Source organism: Silene latifolia, chromosome Y, assembly GCF_048544455.1.
Source record: "Silene latifolia isolate original U9 population chromosome Y, ASM4854445v1, whole genome shotgun sequence".
NCBI classification, from domain to species: domain Eukaryota; kingdom Viridiplantae; phylum Streptophyta; class Magnoliopsida; order Caryophyllales; family Caryophyllaceae; genus Silene; species Silene latifolia.
This window is the reverse complement of record NC_133538.1, coordinates 390907481-390931567: the sequence shown is the minus strand read 5'-3', so window position 1 is coordinate 390931567 and position 24087 is coordinate 390907481. Positions and strand designations below refer to the sequence as shown.

Here is a 24087-nt window from a genome sequence, read left to right as displayed (position 1 = left end):
CAACATAAGAGCCATACCCTCTACCTATCACCAATGCATCAAAATACCAACAGAATGGGGAGTAGCAACCATTAAAGGTGAACAAAAATCTGCCCAGGAATGTTATACCGAGGCATTGAAGCCTTCCAAGACAGGTAAGTCCCTCGCCTAGCAATTACGAGACTGTCAGACAACTCATGTGGCGAAACCAAAATGGAAACCGATCAAGTAATTTTAGACCCCGAGTACCCCGACAGCACGCATCTTTTGGTAGGATCGATGTCACGACAATGTCGGACTGAATTAGTAAGTTTTCTTAAAAGTAAATCTTCATGTTTTGCCTGGTCACATTTTGATATGACCGGAATAGATGCCAATATTATTACACATAAACTAAATGTTGATGAGTCTTATAAGCCTGTCCCGTGAAAAGAAGAAAATTTGCATTGAAAGACATGCCATCATCAATGAAGAAGTAGACAAACTACTGGACATGGGGATGATAAGAGAAGTCATGTACCCCAGCTGGCTAGCCAACGTAGTGGTGGTTCAAAAGAAGAATGGCAAGTGGAGAGTCTGTGTAGATTACACAGACCTCAATAAAGCCTGTCCAAAAGACCCATTTCCACTCCCACACATAGATGCAATGGTGGATGCCACAGCAGGACATGAACTCCCGACATTCATGGATGCCTCAAGTGGATTCAACCAAATCAAGATGCACCCATCTGATCAGGAACATACTTTGCATTTATCACGAGAAAGAGGCATATATCTTGCTACACAAAGAATGCCTTTTGGCCTGAAAAATGCAGGGGCAACATACCAACGCCTGGTCAACACAATGTTCAAAGATCAAATAGGGGACACCATGGAAGTCTATATTGATGACATGGTAGTTAAATCAAAGAAAGCTGAAGATCATGTAAGGGACTTGGAAACAGCCTTTAAAATCCTAGAAGATTTCAATATGAAACTCAATCCATCCAAATGCCATTTTGGGGTATCCTCAGGAAAATTCTTGGGGTACATGGTGACCAAAAGAGGAATAGAAGCTAGCCCAGAACAAATAAGAGCCATACTAGAACTAGAATCCCCCAAGTCAGTCAAAGATATTCAAAAACTGACAGGACGAGTTGCGCACTCTGAATAGATTCATTTCCAGATCATCAGTAAGATGCAAGGCATTCTATGACCTACTCAGGAAGAACAAAGCATTCAAATGGTTGCCTGAACATGAGTCAGCCTTCCAGGAACTCAAAACATACCTGACTACACCTCCGTTACTTGCCAAACCAGACAAAGGAGAACCCCTGACAGTCTACCTACCTATCAAAGAAACAAAGAATAAGTGGAGTCCTGACCAAAGAAATTGATGGCCAACAACATCCAGTCTACTATGTAAGCAAAAGTCTCCTAGATGCAGAAACCAGGTATGGCCTACTTGAAAAATATGTACTTGCTTTAGTAATGTCCTGTACTAAACTTCGACCTTATTTTGAAAGTCACCCAATCATTGTAAGAACCAACTTGCCTATCAAATCTGTCCTGAGAAGGCCTGAGTTGTCAGGCAGAATGGCAAAATGGTCAGTACAAATCAGCACCTATGATATAACCTTTGAACCCAGGACGGCAATTAAGTCTCAGGCATTAGCAGACTTCATGGCTGAATTCAGTCCTACCCTAGAACCAGACCTCATAAAAGAGGTCAACCTTCTTGACACACAAAAAACAGACCAGGAATGGATTCTCCATGTAGATGGGGCAACAAATATGAAAGGCACTGGCCTAGGATTAGTCCTAAAATCACCACAGGGAGACCGATTGCACAAAGCCGTTAGTTGTGAGTTCAAAGCCACGAACAATGAGGTGAACATGAAGCCCGATTTGCTGGATTAAAGGTATGTATAGAACTCGGTGTAGCAAACCTCAAGGTAAAAACTGACTCTCTCTTAATTTCCAATCAAGTTAAAGGAGTATATGCTGCAAAAGATTCAAAAATGATACTCTATTTGGAATATGTCAAAAACCTTTGCAAAAAATTCAAAACCTTTGACATTGACCAAATACCAAGGGACTTAAATACCAGGCGGATGCCAGCCTAGCCACTGGGATCAAATTTCACCTTCTTTGTGTTTGACAAAATACCTATCGTCCACCGCTGGAACCAACCATAGAAAAGCTCGAACGAATTTGCCCTATTCGGGAAGATACAAATTCCTGGACTAAACCTTACTATGATTGGTTCCTACAGGGATACTCCCGCAAATAAAAACGAAGCAAGGGCCCCGAAAATCAAAGCATCCACTTATACCATTATAAATAACACCTTGTTTAAAAAGTCTCAGACTGGACCTTACTTACGTTGCCTGGAACCAAATGAAGCCAGCCAGGTCATAGAAGACATACATAATGGCTATGCGGAAATCATAAAGGTGGAAGAAGCCTGGCAAGCAAAATTCTCAGACAGGCTACTTCGGCCAACCCCGAGAGCCGATCGCATAGCATACATTTCGAAATGTGAAGCTGTCAAATCCATTCCCCTATATCCATCAACCATCAGAACTACTACATTCCATCTCGGCCCCCTGGCCATTCATGAAATGGGGCATGGACATAGTAGGAAAGCTACCTCAGCGCACTGGACAAAAAGTCTTTATGCTAGCAATGATGACTACTTTTCCAAATGGATAGAGGCGGACTCTTACAGGCAAGTCAAAGAAAAAGATGTCATATCATTCATCAAAAGAAATATCATATGTAGATATGGAATACCTTCAGAAATAGTCTGTGATAATGGGACACAATTTGTGGGAAAAAGAACGACCAATTTCGTGCACAATGGAATATCAATTTAGTCACATCTACACCAGGCTACCCTAAAGCCAACGGCCAGCGTAATCAAGCAACAAAGTAGTAATCAGTTCTGAAGAAAAAGTGAAAAGAAGAAAAGGAAGATGGGCGAAGAGCTCCCCCTAGTTCTATGGGCCGACAGACCACACCCAAAACAAGCCACAGGCCAAACACCATATTCCCTTGTCTATGGTCGTGAAGCGTAATACCGGTGAAATTCATGTGCCAACTACCAGAAGCGGCCTGAACACAATAGAAGAAAACAGACCCTATTACAAGATAACCTACTCTTAACAGAGGAACCGAGAGATGCGGCCAAAGTCGGGATAGCCGCCTACCAACGAGACAAGAGCGGGAGTTACAACAAAAATGTCAATATCGAGTATTCAAAGAAGGAGACCTGGTATTAAGGAAAGTTTTCCCCAACACCGGAGAAAAGAATGCAGGCAAACTAGCCCCTACATGGGAAGGCCCGTACTTAATTGATTCAATAGTGGGACAAGGAGCTTACGGGCTACAAAACGGAAGGAGAAATGATCCCAGGATCTTGGAACATTCTCCACTTAAAACTATTTCATATCCGAGAAGCAGGTAAAACTACTCACCCTATATACATGTGCTAAGTTTCATACCTGCTATGTGCTAAATTACTTGCTTATCATTCTTAATTTCACCTAAAACTTTATTTCAAATCCTGAAAACTTGTTTTACGCCTTCTTTTTACTTATTATATGTTATACTTTAGGCTTAAACAAATGTTCAGGATTGAGGGCCACTCCACCCAACCCGAACAAAGCATTTCTAAAAATGCTCTAATTTGGCACCGCCGCTCGACCGAAAAATAAATCGAGCTCAATTACATAAAAAGACAAGTACAAAGGTGGAATAGACCATAGTACTTGTCAAAAAAGCCCTCCTGACAGGCTGAGGGCCATAAGCCCTCCTGACCGGCAACCACCCTCATTCTTAAAAGCCCTCCTGACAGGCAGAAAAAGCCACCATTCCCCATAAACACAGGAATGAGGGCCATAAGCCCTCCTGACAGGCATTATTCTAACAAAAATATCACATGAATATACAGTACAAATTCCGATCAAAAACAAAAGCAAAGAAAATCAAGAAGGAAAGGACATATATATTCAAACCTACCCAGGAATACATCCTTCCCAGGCAAAAAGAACACACCGTTCATTCAGCAAAAAGCCAAAAAACCAAAACAAATCCTAAATCATTTGTTCAGGGAACATCCCCCCCTGAATAGGCCAAAACAACACAAACAAAAAAAAAATATAAAAATATTTCAAACTAGCCCACCTTGGACACAGTAGCAGAGCCAATCCCCTCATCGGCTGACCTCTTCTTCTTCATCTCCATCCCCTTCAACATCACTATTTTTCCCTTTGGATGGAGGAGAATCCACCTCCTCATCAGCATGCAACTTACAAAGCTCAGGATACGTGGTATTGAGATCAGCCAATTCCTGATCAGGATTCCAAAAAGGCCTGACTTCAACAGGCTCTTTCATAGCATCCACACGACCCTTGCCAAAGAAATACAATGCAGCATCTTTATACCGGCCCGAACCTCGTCCCTCTCCACATGCCCAATTCTTCATTTACTTTTAATCGCTCCCGCATAGCCTGCTTTTCGACCTTCAATTCCTCTGGGAAATATCAAACTTGGCTCGAAGAGCTTTCAAGGCATCCTGAGCAGATTTGGCTTAGAGACTCCACCAAAGAACCGAGCCTTCCCCGCCTCATTATCCTCCTTCAACGAATGATTCTCGCCTTGGACACCTCCAAATCGCCTTTAAACTTGTCAAGCATCTTTTTTCAAGATTTGTACCTCCCAATCCAAGGCATTTTTAGACCATGGACTGATTCCGGTTGACAGCACTCCTCAAAGACATCATTAACATTCTAAAAACAAAAGAAAATGCCCATCTAAGCCACAAAAAAAGAAAACACACACAAAAACCCACAACAAACAAAGACAAAAAATATATACCTCCTGAAGCATGGTAACCAGGTTGGCAAAGATAATCCCCGGAACGATACATAGCCCAAAGCACGAGCGAAGCCTCCTCCTACACTGGTACTTAAAATAAGGATCATCAACCACAAAAGCCCGAGCCTGAATTTGATCCTTAGCAAACCGGACCTCATCCATACGAGCCCCGACTCCCCGACCTCATGAACTCCTCCCAAAGACTCATCCACTCTCTTCCTCTTCTCGGGACGATCACTTTCATCCACAACCTTTTCAAAGCGATACCAACCGAGCCCCCCGCATGATTCCGAATTTGAACAAAGACTATCACTCCCCGTTGCCTCACTGCTCTTTGACTTCTCCCCTGTAATTTGAGAAACCCCAGCCTTCACCAAAGACAGACCAAAACTAGCAATCCCTGGCGAAGCCCTGGTAGCGCACGACGAGTTTCTAAAATCAAGAATAAAAGCATGGATCCAATACGGGAAAACAGAATGACAAAACAAGCAAAGAACTTACTCCCCGATGAAGATGCCCCTGGAACCTTAGTGCTCTTCACAGGCTTATAAGTGATCAACTTAGCCTTCTTAAAACGAGGCATAGCGGCTTGCCCCGGACGGGCGGGCCAATCCCTCTCCTCTTCAGTAACGCCATAAATCTTTTTATCCGGTCACCGACCCTCAAGATCGGGATCATTCACCCAGTCATTTACTAAAAGAAAACACGGGCAAAGTAAGTAAACTCTCCAAAAAATACTATTACCAAACCAAAAATTATGCAGGAAAGAAAGATTATCTCCTTCAACAATTTGGATAATTGAGATAGTCCAGTCGGGGCAATTGAATCACCTTGATAAACATATAAGTCCGAGCCCACCTTTATCATCCCCTGAATCAAAATTGGTGATCGGGTGAGCCATCTTTGACCCGACTCGAAAATTGAACCTCCCAAGAGAATGACTCTTGGATGATAAACATTCTTAAAATCATCCAGAGTAATAACCAACTTATGCTTAGAACATAAATGCTCAATAGAATGGACAATCTTCCAAACCATTGGCATGAGTTGAAACGGAGGAACCCTAATAGCCCTGATCACCTCAGCCATAAAAGGAGAAAGGGGAAGTTGACCACCACCCCGAAAGCCCACTCAAAAATACAGAACCAACCCGGCTACTCCAATTAGCCCCGACAGACCATTCTCGGGAATCCAAACCTCACCCCATGAGGAATGAGACCCCCGCCCTTTATATAATGCTCAAAAGCAGGTTTCAGTTGATTAGCCTCATGGAAAGAGACTGCTAAAGCCTTATTAGGAGAATACTCAACCCCCTTATAAGACATGGACAGAACCTCTGGAGGAGGAACAACCTCCACCACGTCATCCTCAGGAATGACTTCAGGGACCCCCTCAACCTCAGCAGAAGCCATTTCAACTTCAATAGGAACTTTTTCAACCTCAGCAGGAGCTTTTGAAGCTGATGTCCTTCTCCTGCCACCAGCAATATATTATTTTTTCTGAAAGATGAATTTTTGCAAAGGAAGAATTTTTTAGAAAGAGAAAGAAGAAAGTTAGAGATTGGAATGTGAAGACATACACGAAACAAACAAGATATTTATAGCCGCAAAACCATAACGGCTAGGAAAGCAAGTGGTTAAGATCAATCATGACTCTCCTAGGGTTTTGTGAACCTACCCTATTTATGGCAAGTAACCGTTACAAGAAGTTGAAGCAAACACAAATTCTGAATCCGATAGAAAATCCCTGCACAAATCACTTGCCTGGCCCAAATTTTTATCTCCTCATTCCCTGGCGGACCCAATAAAGGAATAAGAAGATAAGGGGCAATTGTTGGGCCCTAAATTATCTGACTGACTGATATAGGCCAGGCAACAGCCAAAGACAACTTCCAGGCTCTAGAGATCTAAAGCCAGGCATTACTCTAAGACGGACAGGCACTAAGCAGGAGTTGATTGAAGACAGGCGAGAAATAACTAGCAGCCTGAAAAGGTAAAGCACCAGGCCATTGCAGGCAACAAACAAGCAGTCTCATATGTTCCCTACAAAAAAGGAAGACCAATTCCAGAAGGCAAAGATATAGGGAGCGATCAAAGCAACGGCTAAGAAAGAAGCAACCATCTCCAGGGTAAATAGGGCACACTCCCTATTTACCAGGAAAACCTAAACGGCACAAAGGGATTGGAAGCAACCACCTATAAATAGAAAGAAAGGGAAGACAAGAAGGATCATCTGAGAGACCATCACTTTTACTCATATACTTTGTATTCTTAAGCAATATACTACTACTTCATCACGCCGATATAACAATACCCCGTCGGGCTATCCAAAATCATAGTAACAATCACTCCTGGCTTGGTGCCCGTGGTTTTTTCCCTTATTCCCAGGGTTTTTCCACGTATAAAATCCTTGTGTCATTATTTATTAGTTTGTTTTACATTTAATTATATCAATCAGGCAAGTTATTCGAGTTAGATCACCCTACATATAAATCCCTGGCAGGACGCTCTAGATCACCGAAAATCCTGCTAAAACAATTAATTAATATTTGTCCATTTGATTTGGGTTTACTGCTCATTGAATTTGTTTGGTTTTGCTTCTCCTTGCTTAATCTTGCTTTATTTTTGTATTAATCGTGATTTACTTGTATTTGTGGGTTTAGGGTTTAATCCAATTTTTTATGATTTGTGTATAATCTCAGCCTTTATATGTGAATATTTACATGACTCTTCCTATTTGTTGCCCAAATTTCGTGTACCATTGAATGTTAATCCATCAACTACTGTTAGTCTTGTTAGTCCGGTATGCATGCGGTGAGCCTAAGGATTGACGTGCTCATAATCAAAGTTTGATTATGCAAAGTTTCTTATTTATGTTTTACGTGCTGGCCGAGGATTGACGGGAGGTGAAGGCCATGATAGATGAATTCCTCCTTTGCAGAAACGGGTTTTAGGTTTGAGACGTTGGAATATTTTACTCATTGACGACGACATTATAGCTGATTGTTTGGAACTTTAAGCTGCTGAAAAACAAAGATTATTAAAAAAACAGTTGAATGTATTTAAGGCTATCTATCATAATTCATATGCTATAGTATTCACATAGAAAATGTTTAATAATTTAAGTCAGTGGCGTATCCAGGATTTCAGTAAAGGAGGGGCACAGTAAGAAAAAAAAAAATTTGCGGACAACATTTATACATTAAAATTCAAATATCGTCTTGATTTTATGGTTCTATTTTGATTTTTGTGTTTGTGTTTATGTTGTTTCTGTCTCTGGGTTGTGTTTATCGTCTTTTTTTTTTTTTTTAAAATTTTTTTTTTGTCACGTGAGGGCACGTGCCCTCACTTCTCCCCCCCCTCCCAAATCCGCCCCTGATTTAAGTGCCTTGTCTATTAATTTAATAACCAAAAGAGAAAATGTTTGATGGAGGCATACTGCAAACTATCCATTCTTAATAACATCCAATAATGATAACGGCAAATTTACCTCCTCATCCGTGTTTTATTTCAATTTTTTGTTTGGTAAATGGTAGATCAGGAATCTCAATTTAAAAATTCAGGTGCAGTTTTGAGGATTTCATTTTTTGGCCTACAACTGTTCAAACCCAATTTTTATTGGCACGACTGTTTACTTTTCACCCTTCGATTAGATTAAATACGGTTTACTTTTCACCCATAGATGAGATTAAATAAGATTTTTTGTAGAGATTTTGTTTACATTTGTTTAGTTTGTCATTGTCAGACTTCAATTAATCAAATTTCGTTATTGTTATAGTTGTAATGTACAAAGTTCAAATTTAAAAAAAGGCTTAGATTGAGAGCGGGTGACCCATGAGTAGGGATTCACCCTTACCTTATAGGAAGCCTATTCTACAAATCCGAGTCTACATTACAAAACGTATTAATTTGGAACTAAACCCGCTAATTACCCCCATTGAAAAATATATGTACAATTTAGAACACTAAACTGACAGTGAAAGCAACTAAGTGTAGTGGTAAAGATGAGAGTATTCTTCTCTTAAGGTTGAGGGTGTCGAATCCCAGTAATTTTTTTGCCATTTTCCTTTTTTAATTTGTTCTTTTCTTTAAATTCGTAAAAGTTCTCTTTGTCATTTATCGTTAAAACTTACCTTTTTAATTTCATTTTTACTTACCTATGAAATTTTGGGTTACCTTGTTTGAAATTTTACCAAATAAAATATCCAAGTCATTTCATTTTATTGTCACTTCTCCTTTCTAAAATTTTCGCAAAATTATTTTCTACCGCAAAAACATCGTTGTCAAAACTTGAACTGCCATTATTCAACTCCTAAAAACGCCCCTGAGCGTGAGGTGAACCAACCTGGAGTCATTTCTAAAATAACTCACAACAACTTACTCCTTCGTCCCGATCATTGGTTTACCTAGCTTTGATTAATTACTCCGTTTAAATTTTATATGGATAAATCTCATAATAAATTATTATTTTCTATTACAAGACCTCATAATAAATTATGATTAGCTTATTTAAGGATAAAAATTTTATTTATAAAACACTTTAAAAAAGTTTAGAAGCCAAGTTGAATTTTCGAAATAGTTGAACGGTGTCTTGAATTTTTAGGGCTTTTGTTTTATTTCTTCTTTCAAGTGTTAAGTATTTTTTTTTTTTGTGATGTTTTATGGTTTTACATCATCTTCTTTGCGGTTTTTGGTGTTATAGTGCATTTTTTTCTTTAATCTGGTTTTTAGTTCTTCTTCTTTGCTTTTTTAGAATTAAAATGCTTTTTTTCTTTTTTTTTGCTTTTTTCAATTGTCTTCTTTGCCTTTTTTTGGATTAAAGTGTGTTTTTGCTCTTTTTTTGGTTTTTGCATTGTCTTGATGTTGTTTTTGGGGTAAAAGCGTGTTTTTGCCGTTGTTTTCTTGTGTTTACATTGTCTAGCATTCTTTGTTTGTTTGGGGTTTAAGTCCCTTTTTTGTCATTGTTTTCTAGCTTTTAAGTGCTTTTTTTACTGGTTTTTCGTTTTATATTGTGGTTTTCCGGGGGTGTCAACGATGGGTTTAGGGTGGTGTATAGGGACCTAATTTTCTCAAGACTTCAATATATACCCTTGACGAGTTTCTAATGTGTTGTATGTACATGTTATGATTATATAGACGAATATGGCTCGTACTTGGATGATTGGTGGTAAAAAAGGTGACCTAGAATATGATGCCGGGTTAGTGAATTTTATGACTTCGTAAGAATGAATGTGAAAGACAAATCAAGTATGGCGTGCCCTTGTGATATGTGTCGAAATATTAGGTATATGAGTTTGAAGATGTCGAATACATTTAGAGAAGACAAATTTTAATCCAAAGTATAACCGTTGGATTTTCCATGGAGAATCAAAAATTATAGACCATATGGAAGAAAATGTAGATGTCCAATTTGGGGAGATTCAGAGAGAAACATGCTTGAGTGATGATGAAGATCCATATGAGTCTAATTCATCACTAGAAGGTTCGGGTTGTGAGAATTTTGAGTCTGGTGATGGGCGTGATGATATGTCGGATAAATCATGGGGAGATGTGTTCAGAGGTGATGAAGAAGAAGGGAATATGTATGAAATTTTTGATGATATCCTAAACGAAACTGATGAAGATCCTGATGAAACTGATTTGGAGGATACAAGTGTTGTATTGGAGAAATTGAAAGATTCTGAAATGCCTTTGTATAGTAGTTGTAAGCACACAAAATTGGCAGCTATTGTTAAACTATATAATTTAAAAGCAACTAATGGATGGAGTGACAAAAGTTTCACTGACCTCCTGGAATTATTGAAGGACGTGCTTCCCGAAGATAATGTACTTCCTAATCGTACATATGAGGCAAAGAAGATACTTAAGGGGATTGGCATGAAATATGAAAAGATCCACGCATGTCCTAATGATTGCATACTGTATCGCAAAGAATATGCTAATCTCACTAATTGTCCAGTTTGTAAAGAATGGCGATTCAAAAAGAAGGAGGGGATCCCAGCTAAAGTTTTGTGGTACTTTCCAATAATTCCTAGACTAATACGATTATTTGCAAATAAAGAAGATGCCAAATTGCTCACATGGCATAGAACATCAAAAGCAAATGATGGGAAATTGAGACATCCGGCTGATGGGATAGATTGGAAATCTATTGATGCAAAATATCCCGAGTTTGGTAAAGAACCTAGAAATCTTCGCCTTGCACTCTCCACTGACGGGATGAATCCCTTTGGAAATTTGAGTAGTCAGCATAGTACTTGGCCGGTGTTTTTAGCTATTTACAATTTGCCTCCCTATCTTTGCATGAAGCGAAAGTATTTGATGTTGTCTTTATTGATTTCTGGTCCTAAAGAACCTGGTAATGACATAGATGTCTACTTGGCACCTCTTCTGGATGATTTGAGATTATTGTGGGATAAAGGAATAGAAGTCTTTGATGCCTACCAGAATAGTAATTTCAATTTGAAAGCAATGTTACTATGTACTATTTCTGACTTTCCTGCGTATGGTAATCTATGTGGACACACTGTACACGGGAAAGAGGCTTGCCCCCTGTGCGGAGAAGATGTCGATTCTTGTTATTTGAAGTTTTCTCGCAAACAAGCGTATTTGGGATCTCGTAGGTTCTTGGAAGATGGTCATTCATATCGTTAGCAACAAAAGGCGTTCAATGGAAAACCTGAACATCGATCCCCTCCTAAGATATTGACCGGTCATGAAGTATATCAAAGAGTGAAAGATATAAAGATAACTTATGGTAAGAAGGGTTCTAAATTAGCGTCTCGTGGATATAAGAAGATGTCTCCTCTTTTTGAGCAACTTCCATATTGGCGTGACCTTTCTATAAGACATTGCTTAGATGTTATGCATATTGAGAAAAATGTATGTGACAATATAATCAACACTCTTCTCAATGTTCCGAATAAGTCAAAAGACAACACAGCGGCTAGGAAAGACATGGTGGATATGAAAATTAGACCCGAGTTGGCACCACAAGAGAAGGGATCACGATCTTATTTGCCTCCGGCTGCTCATACACTTTCAAGAAAGGAGAAAATAGAGTTTTGTGAGTGCTTGCGTGGTGTTAAAGTGCCTGAGGGATATTCTTCCAATATCAGCAGCCTTGTATCAATGAAAGATCTAAGGCTTATTGGTTTAAAGTCTCACGATTGTCATACTTTGATGCAGCAATTACTACCAGTGGCTATACGGTCGATTTTACCTAAAAAAGTTCGATATGCCATCACTAGGTTATGCTTTTTCTTCAATGCCATATGCAATAAAGTGTTAGATCCCACTGAGTTAGAGTCTTTGGAAAAACTAATTGCCACTTCTCTTTGTCAATTGGAAATGTACTTTCCTCCTTCATTTTTCACAATAATGGTGCATTTAACTGTACACTTGGTTAGAGAAATCAAATATCTTGGCCCAGTTTATCTAAGGTATCAATATCCTTTTGAAAGATTGATTAAAGTGTACAAGGACTATACATCTAATAGATATCGTCCTGAAGGGTGTATTGCTGAGCGTGCAATCACGGATGAAGCACTTTCTTATTGCTATACACACTTATCAAATTCTGAGTTACTTGGGGTTCCTAAGAATAGGCATAGTGAGTGGATGATGGGAAAAGGTCTTAGGGGGCATGTTCGTCGAGATATGACAACTGAGAAGGGGCATATAGCACATACATATGTTCTTCATAACGAGGATGAGGTACAACCATACATTGAGGAGCACATGGTATATTTGAGGGAGAAGCATCGAAATAAAACAGAGAAGTGGATCGCAAATGAGCACAACAAGTCTTTTAGAGTTTGGTTCAAGGGTCGAGTGATAGAAGACTTGCAACAATATCCAGATTCTATTTCTTCCAGATTACGGAGACTTTGTTTCGGGCCAAAGATTTTTGCATCGTCTTATAGTGGTTATGCCATTAATGGATGCACCTTTTAGATTCGTGAGCAAGATGACTTGAGCACGATGCAAAATAGTGGGGTTTGTGTAGAGGCAGAAGCAATGTATTTTGCTAGTTCAAAAGATAAGAATCCAGTTTTAAGTAAAATGCATTATTATGGAGTTATTGAAGAGATTTGGGAGTTAGATTACACAATAAACAAATTTGCAACCTTAGTTATGAGGAGCTTGTTCATTTGTTGGATGAAGATGAGATTGGTGCCTCTCACATTACTCTTTTAATAAGGTTCGCTTTTTTGTTGCATGAAGTGTTTTGGTATTACATTTTGTGTGGAGTCATGGATGAATTAGACACTTCTACGAAACTTAATACCCTAAACCTCAAACAGTTTGGTCTCTTGTAATTAGTTTACTGTTTACTCTCTTCATTCCATTGACTTTCTTATTGTGGTAGGTATTTGAGTGAACTTACCGAGACTATGCAAAGTACGAGTTCATATGGATTCTTGTGCCCACATACATTGTCCCCGTATTCAAGTGTCGAGGATGAAAATTATCGATCCGATTATATTGCTAGGGCCATGACATGTACCGGATGTGGTAGAGGTCGGAAACTTATATTTGCTCCATATGTCGAGGGGTAAATATAAACTTCTTTTCAAAGTATTATTATTGGTGATTATCTTATTTTTTGCCCATAATTAAATTGATATCTTAATTGTTTTTTTTATCCATGACTCATAGTGAACATTGGATGTTGGGTGTGATCAATCCGGCTCAAAGTATAGTTTATTGGTGTGATCCTGCTGGATATGAGGAGCCTCGTCAATTTTTCGTGAATACAATTTCTAAGTATGTTCAATGTATATGTGATCTTGTTTTTTCTATTATGCTTCAAATTATCATTTCATTTTCTAAAACGGAATAAATTTATAAACCTATCTATATATACAGGGCCTTTGATAAAAGGAACTCAATTGATCCACTTGCTGCATATGAAGCCAAAGAGCTTGTTTGGAAAAAGATTAAGGTACTTCTTGTGTGTCAATACTTTAGTTTTGCCTGAGTCATTTGTCGAGAACATTGGTGATACGCGAGCGGAAGTAAAACGGTTAAATAACGAACACGAATGCGGGACGATTGTCTCGCACTAACCAACGGTAATTGGTAACGAATTGTAACAGAAATTTGAATCGAATTTCGCCTAAAATTCGGTTCAATGTTTGCTCAATACCAAAGACCTATTTAGTATCGAACGGGACTTGAAGTACGTTCTCAAGCCAGGGATTTTGATCAAAACTTTGATCGTTTTCTGAATTTATTATTAATCACTGTACCAACCTGATAGATAAAACAACCTCCCTATTTATAGTATGCTAAACGTAATTTATTAAGAGTAGGACAACTAACTTGACCCAACCTCTAACTGATCATCTAATAAACTCCTACAGGCATCACAATTGCCTCTTATTAGTTCCTAATATTTATCTTAGACCCTAATAATTATATCCTAAATCATAATAATAATTAATTAATTAATTAATACTAACAATAATCTGCTGCAATAGTACCAACGACCAGCATACTGACTCCACTGCCCATGTTACTAGCAACAACCATCGAACCGAGCATCGAACCTGTTTCTTGTTCCCTCGAGCTTGTACCTTGCACATCCCGCACATCCAAGCTAATATCCGTCTCTGCATCACTCATTAGCGTATCATCCTCTCCTACTTTGAACGGAATTGACCTCAATTCCGAAATGCCATCATCATCCAAGTATGGCGCCAAGTCCCCAACATTAAAAGTAGCGTGAACTCCATAGTCCCCCGGAAGTTCGATCTTATAAGCGTTGTCATTGACTCGGCTTATCACTTTATAAGGACCCTCTGCTCGTGGCATTAGTTTATTTTTCCTCTTGCTTGGAAAACGTTCACCTCTTAAATGTAACCAAACTAAATCACCTGGGGCAAAAATGCGTGGTCTGCGATGTCGATTAGTACGTCGTTTATATGCTTCATTCACCTTTTCTATACGAGCTTTCACCTGATCATGTAATCGTCTCATGGCTTGCAACTTAGCTTCTGCATCATCATGCACCAGTTCCTCACGTGGCATAGGCACTAAATCAATCGGCAAATATGGGTTTATGCCATACACAACCTCAAACGGAGAACGACCAGTAGCAAATGTAGGCGATCTATTGTATGTAAATTCGGTGTGTGCGAGCTTCTGATCCTAGTCCTTTTGTGTTTTGTTAACCAGTCCCCGCAAGATCATTCCCAAGATACGATTGGTTACTTCCGTCTGACCGTCTGTTTGAGGATGGTGTGACGTACTAAACAACAATTTCGTGCCCACTTTCCTCCAAAGCGTATTCCAGAAATAGCTCAAAAATTTAACATCTCGATCCGACACTATTGTCTTTGGAATTCCGTGTAACCTCACAATTTCCCGATAGTATAAATCTGCGACATTACTGGCATCATCGGTCTTGTGGCAAGCTAAAAAGTGAGCCATTTTGGAAAAACGGTCTACCACTACCATAATTGTGTCCTTGCCCCGTTGTGTGCGGGGTAAAGCAATTATAAAGTCCATTGACACATCTTCCCAAGGACGGGTAGGTACGGGCAGCGGTGTATATTCGCCTAGCCTAAAAATACTCTTTGCAAGGTGACACGTAACGCATCGACTCACTATCGTCTGGATATTCCCTTGCATTCGCGGCCAATAAAAATGCTCTCGCAATACTTCTAAAGTCTTCTGAACTCCGAAGTGCCCCGCAAGTCCCCCACCGTGTGCTTCCCGGACCAACAGCTCACGCACAGGATGTTTAGGAACACAAAGCTTATTACCCTTGAACAAATATCCATCTTGCAGCACAAAATCCTGCCTGGTACCTGTCTTACAAGCTGCATAAATTTCCCCGAAATCACCGTCATCAGCGTAATAATTTTTTAACACTTCAAATCCTAACAAACAAATTCCCAACACAGTGATCAACGAATAGCGCCTTGATAAAGCGTCGGCGACCACATTACTCTTTCCCTCCTTATATTTTGATGAAAAATTAAAAGACTGGAGAAATTCGACCCATTTGGCATGACGCAGATTTAGCTTCTGTTGCCCGTGGATGTACTTCAATGCTTCGTGATCCGAGTGCAAAATAAAATGGTTAGGACGGAGATAATGACTCCAATGGTCAAGAGCTCGAACAATCGCATAAAATTATTTATCGTAAGTTGAGTAATTGCACCTCGCTCCTCCTAATTTTTCTGAGAAAAATGCTATGGGACGACCTGATTGCAACAAAACTGCCCCAATACCGACCCCACTTGCATCACACTCGACCTCGAATGGCATAGAAAAATTGGGCAAGGCTAGAATCGAAGCTTCACATAATTTCTGCTTGATTACTTTGAACGCTTCAGCTGCTTCCTTAGACCAATTAAATGGACCCTTCTTCATGCATTCCGTGATAGGAAACATAACGGAACTGAAATCCCTAATAAAGCGACGATAGAAAGACGCTAAACCATGAAAAGAACGTACCGCCGTGACGGACTGTGGTGTGGGCCAAGACCGGATTGCTTCTACCTTAGAATGATCCACTGACACTCCTTCTTTGGACACAACATAGCCTAGAAATACGACCTCATCCACCATGAATGAGCATTTCTCGATTTTACCGTACAGTTTCTGGTCTCTAAGCCTTTCAAACACCCGCCTGAGATGGGTCAAGTGATCTTCAATGCTTTTACTGTATATTAAAATATCATCCAAATATACAACCACAAAATGACCAAGAAACGGCTTCAACACCTCATTCATTAATCGCATAAAAGTACTTGGGGCGTTAGTAAGACCAAAAGGCATAACTAACCACTCATACAGACCATGTTTTGTTTTAAATGCCGTTTTCCACTCATCCCCTTCTCGCATCCGAATTTGATGATATCCACTCCTCAAATCTATTTTGGAAAATATAACAGAGCCATATAATTCATCGAGCATGTCATCTAACGTGGGAATCGGAAACCGGTATTTAATTGTAATGTTGTTCACCGCGCGGCTGTCTATACACATTCTCCATGAACCGTCTTTCTTTGGTACCAACAAGGTTGGAACCGCGCACGGACTTAAACTTTCCTGGACATAACCCCGCTCCATCAGTTCCTCTATTTGTCGCTGTATTTCCTTAGTTTCCTCCGGATTACTACGATAAGCTGCTTTGTTGGGTATCAGGGCGCCAGGAATTAAATCAATCTGATGTTCGATACCACGAAAAGGCGGTAAACCTGGCGGCAAGTCATCTGGAAATACATCCGCAAATTCCTTTAACAGCCCCTTCAATCGTTCATCCACTGCTAACTTCCCTTGTGCATGTGCTTGCCCTTTGGCAATTAACATAAATAATTGCTCCCCACTATTTAAGTGCTGCTCAACCTCACGCCTACTAGCAAATATAGAAAGGTTTGGCCTTTTCCCTTTGACAGATTGCATTTTCCGGATAGCTTCGGGTGACATAGGTTTAAGAACGACCTTCCTGCCCTTTGACAATAAAACATATTCATTGCTCCTTCCCTTGTGAACCACATCTCGGAAGGTCGACCCAACAAGATGTGACATGCATCCATGGGAATTACGTCACAAATTACTTCGTCCTGATAAGGCCCCATAGAAAAATCCACCTGAGCTTGCCTTGTTACTTTTACCTTATTTCCATCGTCAAGCCAATGCAGGTCATACGGCCTGGGATGGGCTGTAGTTTTTAATGCTAATTTACTTACCAGCTCGGAAGATGCGACATTAGTACAACTTCCCCCGTCGATAATGACACTACACCATTTGTCTCCAATCTGGCACTTTGTATGGAAAATTTGGTCCCTCTGTTCGTTCTTTACGGGTTCATTCAAGGCCTGCAAAGTGCGGCGTAAAACTAGAGTTGTGTCATAGATAGGTGCGTCATACGTAACAAACTCCTCTTCCTCAATTTCTTTTTCTTCAACTCCTGTGACAAACAACCCCTCATCTTCAATGCATGTATCATAAAGCTCGTCCCTAATTGTCATGACCTCCCTCAGAGTTACGTTTCTTTTATTGGGACAGGAACTATGAAAGTGTCCAAATCCCTGACATTTGAAACAACGTACCTTAGACAAGTTACGCTCCTTTGGATCGATAATTTGCTTACCGTCAGTGGGACTGGTTTGTAAGGTAGTTGATTTCGAGGGTGTGCTCGAACTAGCACCTGTTGCCTTGGGAGTCTCGGGTTTGGACCAAGTTGAAGGCTTGTAATAGTTGTTAACTGATGAACGATTAACCTTTTGTTGTCCCTCTACCTTCAAACACAGATTACATAGCATATCAAACGAAACATACTGTTGTAGGTCGATAACCTTTGCTATGTTTTACTTCAATCCCCGACAGAAGGGAGCCATCTTCTGCTCTTCTTGTTCCTCAATTTCACTCATCAAATTTAATTTCTCAAATTCCACGATGTACTCAGCTATGCTTCTGGTTCCTTGCATCAATTCTGCCACCTTACGATACAACTCCAATTTATGTGTTTTAGGCACATATCGCTTCTTCAATTTCCGCTTGAGAGTTTCCCAAGACGTGATTTTTTCCTTGCCCTCTCGTGCACGCTCGGATTTCAGGTTCTCGTACCATAATGAAGCATTTTTGCTCAACTTTAATATGGCATACTTGCAACTCTTTTCATCAGACAAATCTTTAAATTCGAACATACGTTCGATCTTTCTTTCCCACTCCAGGTAATCTTCTGGTTCCGTGCCTCCTTCAAACTCGGGCAACTCCGTAATCTTGAACTCGTCCACTGGTCGTGGTGGTTCTCCACGCCTTGGCTGCCAACGCGGATTGGTCTCATGAAAATTTTCCAATGCCCTACGAAGGCTATTCATAAACTCGGGATTATTAAAATCCATACCGATAGAGGATCAAGAGCCGAAGCTCTGATACCACTAATGATACGCGAGCGGAAGTAAAACGGTTAAATAACGAACACGAATGCGGGACGATTGTCTCGCACTAACCAACGGTAATTGGTAACGAATTGTAACAGAAATTTGAATCGAATTTCGCCTAAAATTCGGTTCAATGTTTGCTCAATACCAAAGACCTATTTAGTATCGAACGGGACTTGAAGTACGTTCTCAAGCCAGGGATTTTGATCAAAACTTTGATCGTTTTCTGAATTTATTATTAATCTCTGTACCAACCTGATAGATAAAACAACCTCCCTATTTATAGTATGCTAAACGTAATTTATTAAGAGTAGGACAACTAACTTGACCCAACCTCTAACTGATCATCTAATAAACTCCTACAGGCCTCACAATTGCCTCTTATTAGTTCCTAATATTTATCTTAGACCCTAATAATTATATCCTAAATCATAATAATTAATTAATTAATTAATTAATACTAATAATAATCTGCTGCAATAGTACCAACAACCAGCATACTGACTCCACTGCCCATGTTACTAGCAACAACCATCGAACCGAGCATCGAACCTGTTTCTTGTTCTCTCGAGCTTGTACCTTGCACATCCCGCACATCCAAGCTAATATCCGTCTCTACATCACTCATTAGCGTATCAATTGGGGTCACTAATAACGATACCTGGAGCCGTCATACTACCTTTGTATATCACCTCCCCTTGACCACCATAATATATACCTAATCCATATGGTGAATGTGACCTATATGAAGTGCCTATTCCCCTGCCTCTTCCCTTTGCTCTCTTTGTAGCAGCAGCCTCTAACCATGAAGTACATGTATTACCTTCATTAGTCCCGACCCTTGTAGCTTCCTTGTTGCCTCTAGTCACCCTAACATACTTGTAGCTAATTTGTCTATGCGAGAGATTTTGAAGGTCCCTGAATTTTCATTATCAAATCTTATTAAGTATAGTGTGTTTTGGTTGTTTGGCCGTTTCTCTTATTAAGTATAGTGTGTATGTATTTATAATATGAGCTTCTATTTTAGTGCCCTACGCAGCCCATAGGTAGTGTCTTATGTGGATACTATATCTGTCGATACATGCTGGAGATCATCAGAGGAAGATATGTTAGCATTATTCCGAATGTATGTTTTTGTTTCTTTATTTAAATTGTTACAATCTATTTGTTTACTTTCATTTAGACGTCATTCATATAATTTTCCTAACAATATTTTTGTAAATACGTTTTCAGTTCATGCTTAAAGCTCCCAAGACATATGCACTTGAGCAAATTGATGAAGTGAGGGATATATGGGCTAACTTTGCACTACAATTTAAGCCGAAGATAAGCGATGATGAAGTTTAATTAGCTTAAGTAGTTTTTTGTTTGCTTTACTTGTGTCGTAAGAGAATATTGATCAACTTACATACATTCATGTACGCTTATTGAAAACTTGTGCTAGCTAGAATTTGTGGATCGAAGATGCATGTTGACATTAATGGAGTATTTGGAGATTTTTTTGGTATAACATATTGCAGGATTTAGCCATTATTGTAAGCTTTATAGCTGGGTAGATTAAAATAGAATTTTGTATATTAAAAAAAATAACAGGTACAAAGACGTCGGTTCATTAACATCCGTGCTCTATTAGTTCAAAAATATAGCCGTTGGTAAAAATTGGAGCGCGGGAAGTTTTAATAAAGAGGACGGTTGGAGTTGTAGGAAGAGAACGACAAAAGAGCACGGTTCCATATTTAACCGGTCTAAAAGGGTGTACAAAAGAAGACGGTTGTAAATTGAACCGTCATATTTAAGTTAAATAAAGAGCACGGTTAGAATATCACAAACCGTTCTCTTAGGAAAAGAGAACGGCCAGCGGGAGCACGGTTCCGTTCATAATATGAGAACGGTTTTCAACCGTCTTCTTTCCTATGTTTTGTAGTAGTGCGATTGCCATGTTTGCCTTATCTTGGTAAGAATCAACTCGTGTAAAAATTTTATTCATTAGATGTTTATTATTAAAAACAACATGTTTGGCTTGAGAGCGGCTGCCATTGAGTTTAACTTCCTTTAAGGGAGCAAATGAAAAACCCATAGATGTTTGCTTTTCAGTTACATAATTTTTGATAAATAGTGTTTTATCTTCATTGAGAATATTGACAACCCACCCTTTACACCAAGTTTCCATAGTTGTCCATTTGCTCTTCATGATCTTTGTGGGGATTTTATTGATGCTCCTATTGATTCCGCGTTACTGGTTGGTGACCTTCATGATAGTCATAGGAGATGGGATCTCTCTTCTCTTGGTTTCGATCCGGGTGAGGAAGTTACAAAGAAAATCCTCGCAACTTATATCCCGTGTCACCCCTCGAATGACTCCTTCTATTGGAAATTATCTAAACATGGGGCTTTCACTGTCAAGTCGGGATACTATGCTGATGCTATGGCCTTAACTGATGGACGTACCTCGACTGCTGATCTTTCTAGAATGTCTGCAACAATTGTGGCTTTTTGCAGATCTAAGCTCTGGAAGTTGCCTATCTCTAACAAACTTAAGGTGTTTTTATGGAAATTTATGGCTAATGCCCTACCAGTGGGCTCTGAATTTCTCAAACGAAAAATGAATTGGCGCTCCTTCTGTACTCTTTGTGATGGCTCAAGTCCTTGTGTGGAATCTATTTCTCATCTGTTCAGAGATTGTAGCTTTGCAAAGGCTCTATGGTTTGGCTGTCCTTTAGGACTTAGAATCACGGGTGGGGTGGACATAGATGTTAGGGTTTGGGTCATTAACTGGATTACTTATTTCCTAATTGGCCCAGATCCTAACTCCCTCCTTTTCCCCCTAATCGCTACCCTCTGGAGAATTTGGTGTTGCAGGAACGAGAGGATCTTCAAGAATCGTCGCCCTTGGCCTATGAGTGCTTTACATTCTATTCTTGGCGACATTCAGTGTATGAAGGAGGTTTTGTGCAATAAGGATGCTAGCCTTCTTCGAGCGCATTTCCTGGACTCCTCCCCTGGTTTTAACTTAGCTAAGAGGATTAGAAACTCCTTCCCCTTTTGGATCGTTGGTGGACCTGGATGCGGAAATGTTTGTACTGTCAAGTGTGATGCTGCTTGGAGGGTTGATAGAAGTGCTGGCATGGGGTGGTGCTTATTGGATGATAATGGGACCTTAAGGAATACTGCTCACGCTCGCTCGTTTGCCTCTTCTGCCCTGCATGCCGAAGGACATGCAGCTTTCATGGCGCTCAAATGGGCCTTGAACGAAGGGTACCTTCATGTTAGACTTGTTACAGATTGTCTTAACTTGGTTTTGCAGGCTGCGGGAGCGGAGAAGCCGATTGCATCTATCAACTGCATTATCCAAGATATTAAGTCTATTGCGTCTCATTTTCATTGTTGCTCTCTTAGTTTCTGTCCTAGGGGAGTGAATAGGATAGCTCATAATCTTGCTCAGGGAGCTCTTGTGTAAGCTATGCTATTTGTTGCTGTCAAAAAAAAAAAAAAAAAAAAAGTTTCCATAGTTGTCTATGTATACGTAATTGACGACTTAAATGGCATGGACCTATAGTTTAGCAAGGTAACATGCATAACAATCAAGTAAAATACAACACAATAAAATTTAAAATACGTAAGATAAAATTCTAATTATATACTGTCCCGACACCGCTCCCGCAACTAAATAACAAATACTCTAATCTCCTAATCAAACATTATTTTTTGTTAGACGTTAGCTAAAGCATAATGTTTTGTAAAAAAATCATCAAAGATTCAATCTTTGACAATAGAAGGTAAGGAAAAGCATAATATAGGTTATAAAAACTAAGCTAGCATGAAAATCACAAACTAAGCTACCGTGAATATGACAAACTAAGCTATCATCAAAATCAGAAAATACAATCTCAAATCCAAATTAGTAAACCCTAATTTTCAGAATTGGAATTGTTTAATAAAACTAGTGTTTCAAATTCAAATTGGTAACTAAATAGGAAATAGAAGTCTAAATTAAAGCTTACCTTTGATTATAATGGAGCGGATATGGAGCTGTAACAATGGAGGTGGATGGATTGCGGAAGAGACGAAGCTTAAGTAGACGAAAGTTGGAGATGAAATGAGATGCTTGGTGACAGAGCACGACGTGCGACGGTCGTCTAGAAGCTCCGATGGTTGGTGGCGATGGCGGTGGTGGTAGTGGATGAGAGAGAAGGAAGTCAGGTGGTAGGGGATGAGAGAATTTATCGGTGTTAGTAATGTGGAAATGAGGGGAGTCTCGGGTGTTTAGGGTTATTTTGTTTAAATCGCGTCCGTCAGATCTAGGCTTTAGTTCTAGGGGGTGTTTGGTAAACAGCGGATTGGGAAATTTTCAGCATATTCAAGACTTTTAGCATGTTTGACTCACCAATCTACTATTTTGAGTGTTTGGTAAATGGCATATTGAAAGAGTAGATTGGAGCTCAATATACTGTTTTCCAATATGCTGCTCTACCCAGCATATTCACATTAGTAGATTATGAAATATGAATCCGTCAACAATCTATACATAGATACAACAATCTATTAACCAAAATCTGCTAATTACCAAACACTTCTACTAAATCTGCTAATTGAAATATACTAGTCAAACCTGTTAATCCAATCTGTCATTTATAATCTGCTTGACCAATCTGCTTCTGCTAATATCAATCTGCTGATTACCAAACAGGGCCCTAATATAACGGCTGTTGATGAGTTCGTACAGTTAAGATCCGGTGAGTCTAGCTCTTAGGGTGAGTCCGTCCCGCCTTTTAGGACCATAGGATCTAACAATATCAAGGATCGTGATATTCTCAAGACAAATAAACAAATTGGACTTTGAAGATTTCTCGCGACCGCCGTCTCATTTCTAGTTCACTCTTTCTCTTTATTATTTTTTGGGTTTTTTGGTAACTACTCCAAGCTATAAACATTTTTTTTATAATTGCACCTTACTTAAAAAAAACTTTAAAAACTGCTACATTAATATTTACGTTGATTTGCTATAAAAATCCAGGTACCTATTTTTCGAGAAAAGGATGCTTATTTGCGATGGTCTTTGCCGAGGTCGTTGGATGGTCAAAGGATAACCAAATAACGAGTTCTTGGATGTTTTGGAATCCTGAGACTATAAATTTCATACTAACATGAAAAACTATCCTAAACCTTAGAGAATCGTGCCCAAATTAGACCCGCAAAACACCACGAAACTGCCCCCGTTTTCACGAAAATAGAGTGCAAGACCTGGCCCTATTCAAGACCATTTTTACACCATTTAGGATCACCTCGTAGCACCCCTATTTCAACATTCATAAAATCTGCGGTATCAAGATTCCAAAATATCTAAG

General features: G+C 39.5%; 2 protein-coding genes across 2 annotated transcripts; both read left to right on the top strand.

Annotated features, from left to right (window-relative positions):
* Nucleotides 1–12961: 12961 nt before the first annotated feature.
* LOC141634385 (uncharacterized) lies at nt 12962–20249 on the top strand. The gene is made up of 6 exons (XM_074446576.1): nt 12962–13041; nt 13210–13395; nt 13500–13607; nt 13710–13785; nt 19770–19868; nt 19976–20249. Exons 2-6 carry the CDS (start codon nt 13235–13237, stop codon nt 20087–20089), a joined length of 558 nt encoding a protein of 185 aa, XP_074302677.1. The 5' UTR covers nt 12962–13041; nt 13210–13234; the 3' UTR covers nt 20090–20249.
* Nucleotides 20223–22199, top strand: LOC141632069 (uncharacterized). Its single transcript, XM_074444652.1, has 2 exons — nt 20223–20246; nt 20859–22199. Exons 1-2 carry the CDS (start codon nt 20223–20225, stop codon nt 22197–22199), a joined length of 1365 nt encoding a protein of 454 aa, XP_074300753.1.
* The last annotated feature ends 1888 nt before the right edge of the window (nt 22200–24087 follow it).

Bases quoted from the DNA above. Each gene is read 5' to 3' on its own strand.
- LOC141634385 (XM_074446576.1), top strand. From the start codon at position 13,235: ATGCAAAGTACGAGTTCATATGGATTCTTGTGCCCACATACATTGTCC. The intron at 13,608-13,709 runs GTATGTTCAATG...CTATATATACAG, and splicing joins TTCGTGAATACAATTTCTAA to GGCCTTTGATAAAAGGAACT. The intron at 19,869-19,975 runs GTATGTTTTTGT...ATACGTTTTCAG, and splicing joins ATGTTAGCATTATTCCGAAT to TTCATGCTTAAAGCTCCCAA.
- LOC141632069 (XM_074444652.1), top strand. From the start codon at position 20,223: ATGGAGTATTTGGAGATTTTTTTG. The intron at 20,247-20,858 runs GTATAACATATT...TTTGATAAATAG, and splicing joins AGTATTTGGAGATTTTTTTG to TGTTTTATCTTCATTGAGAA.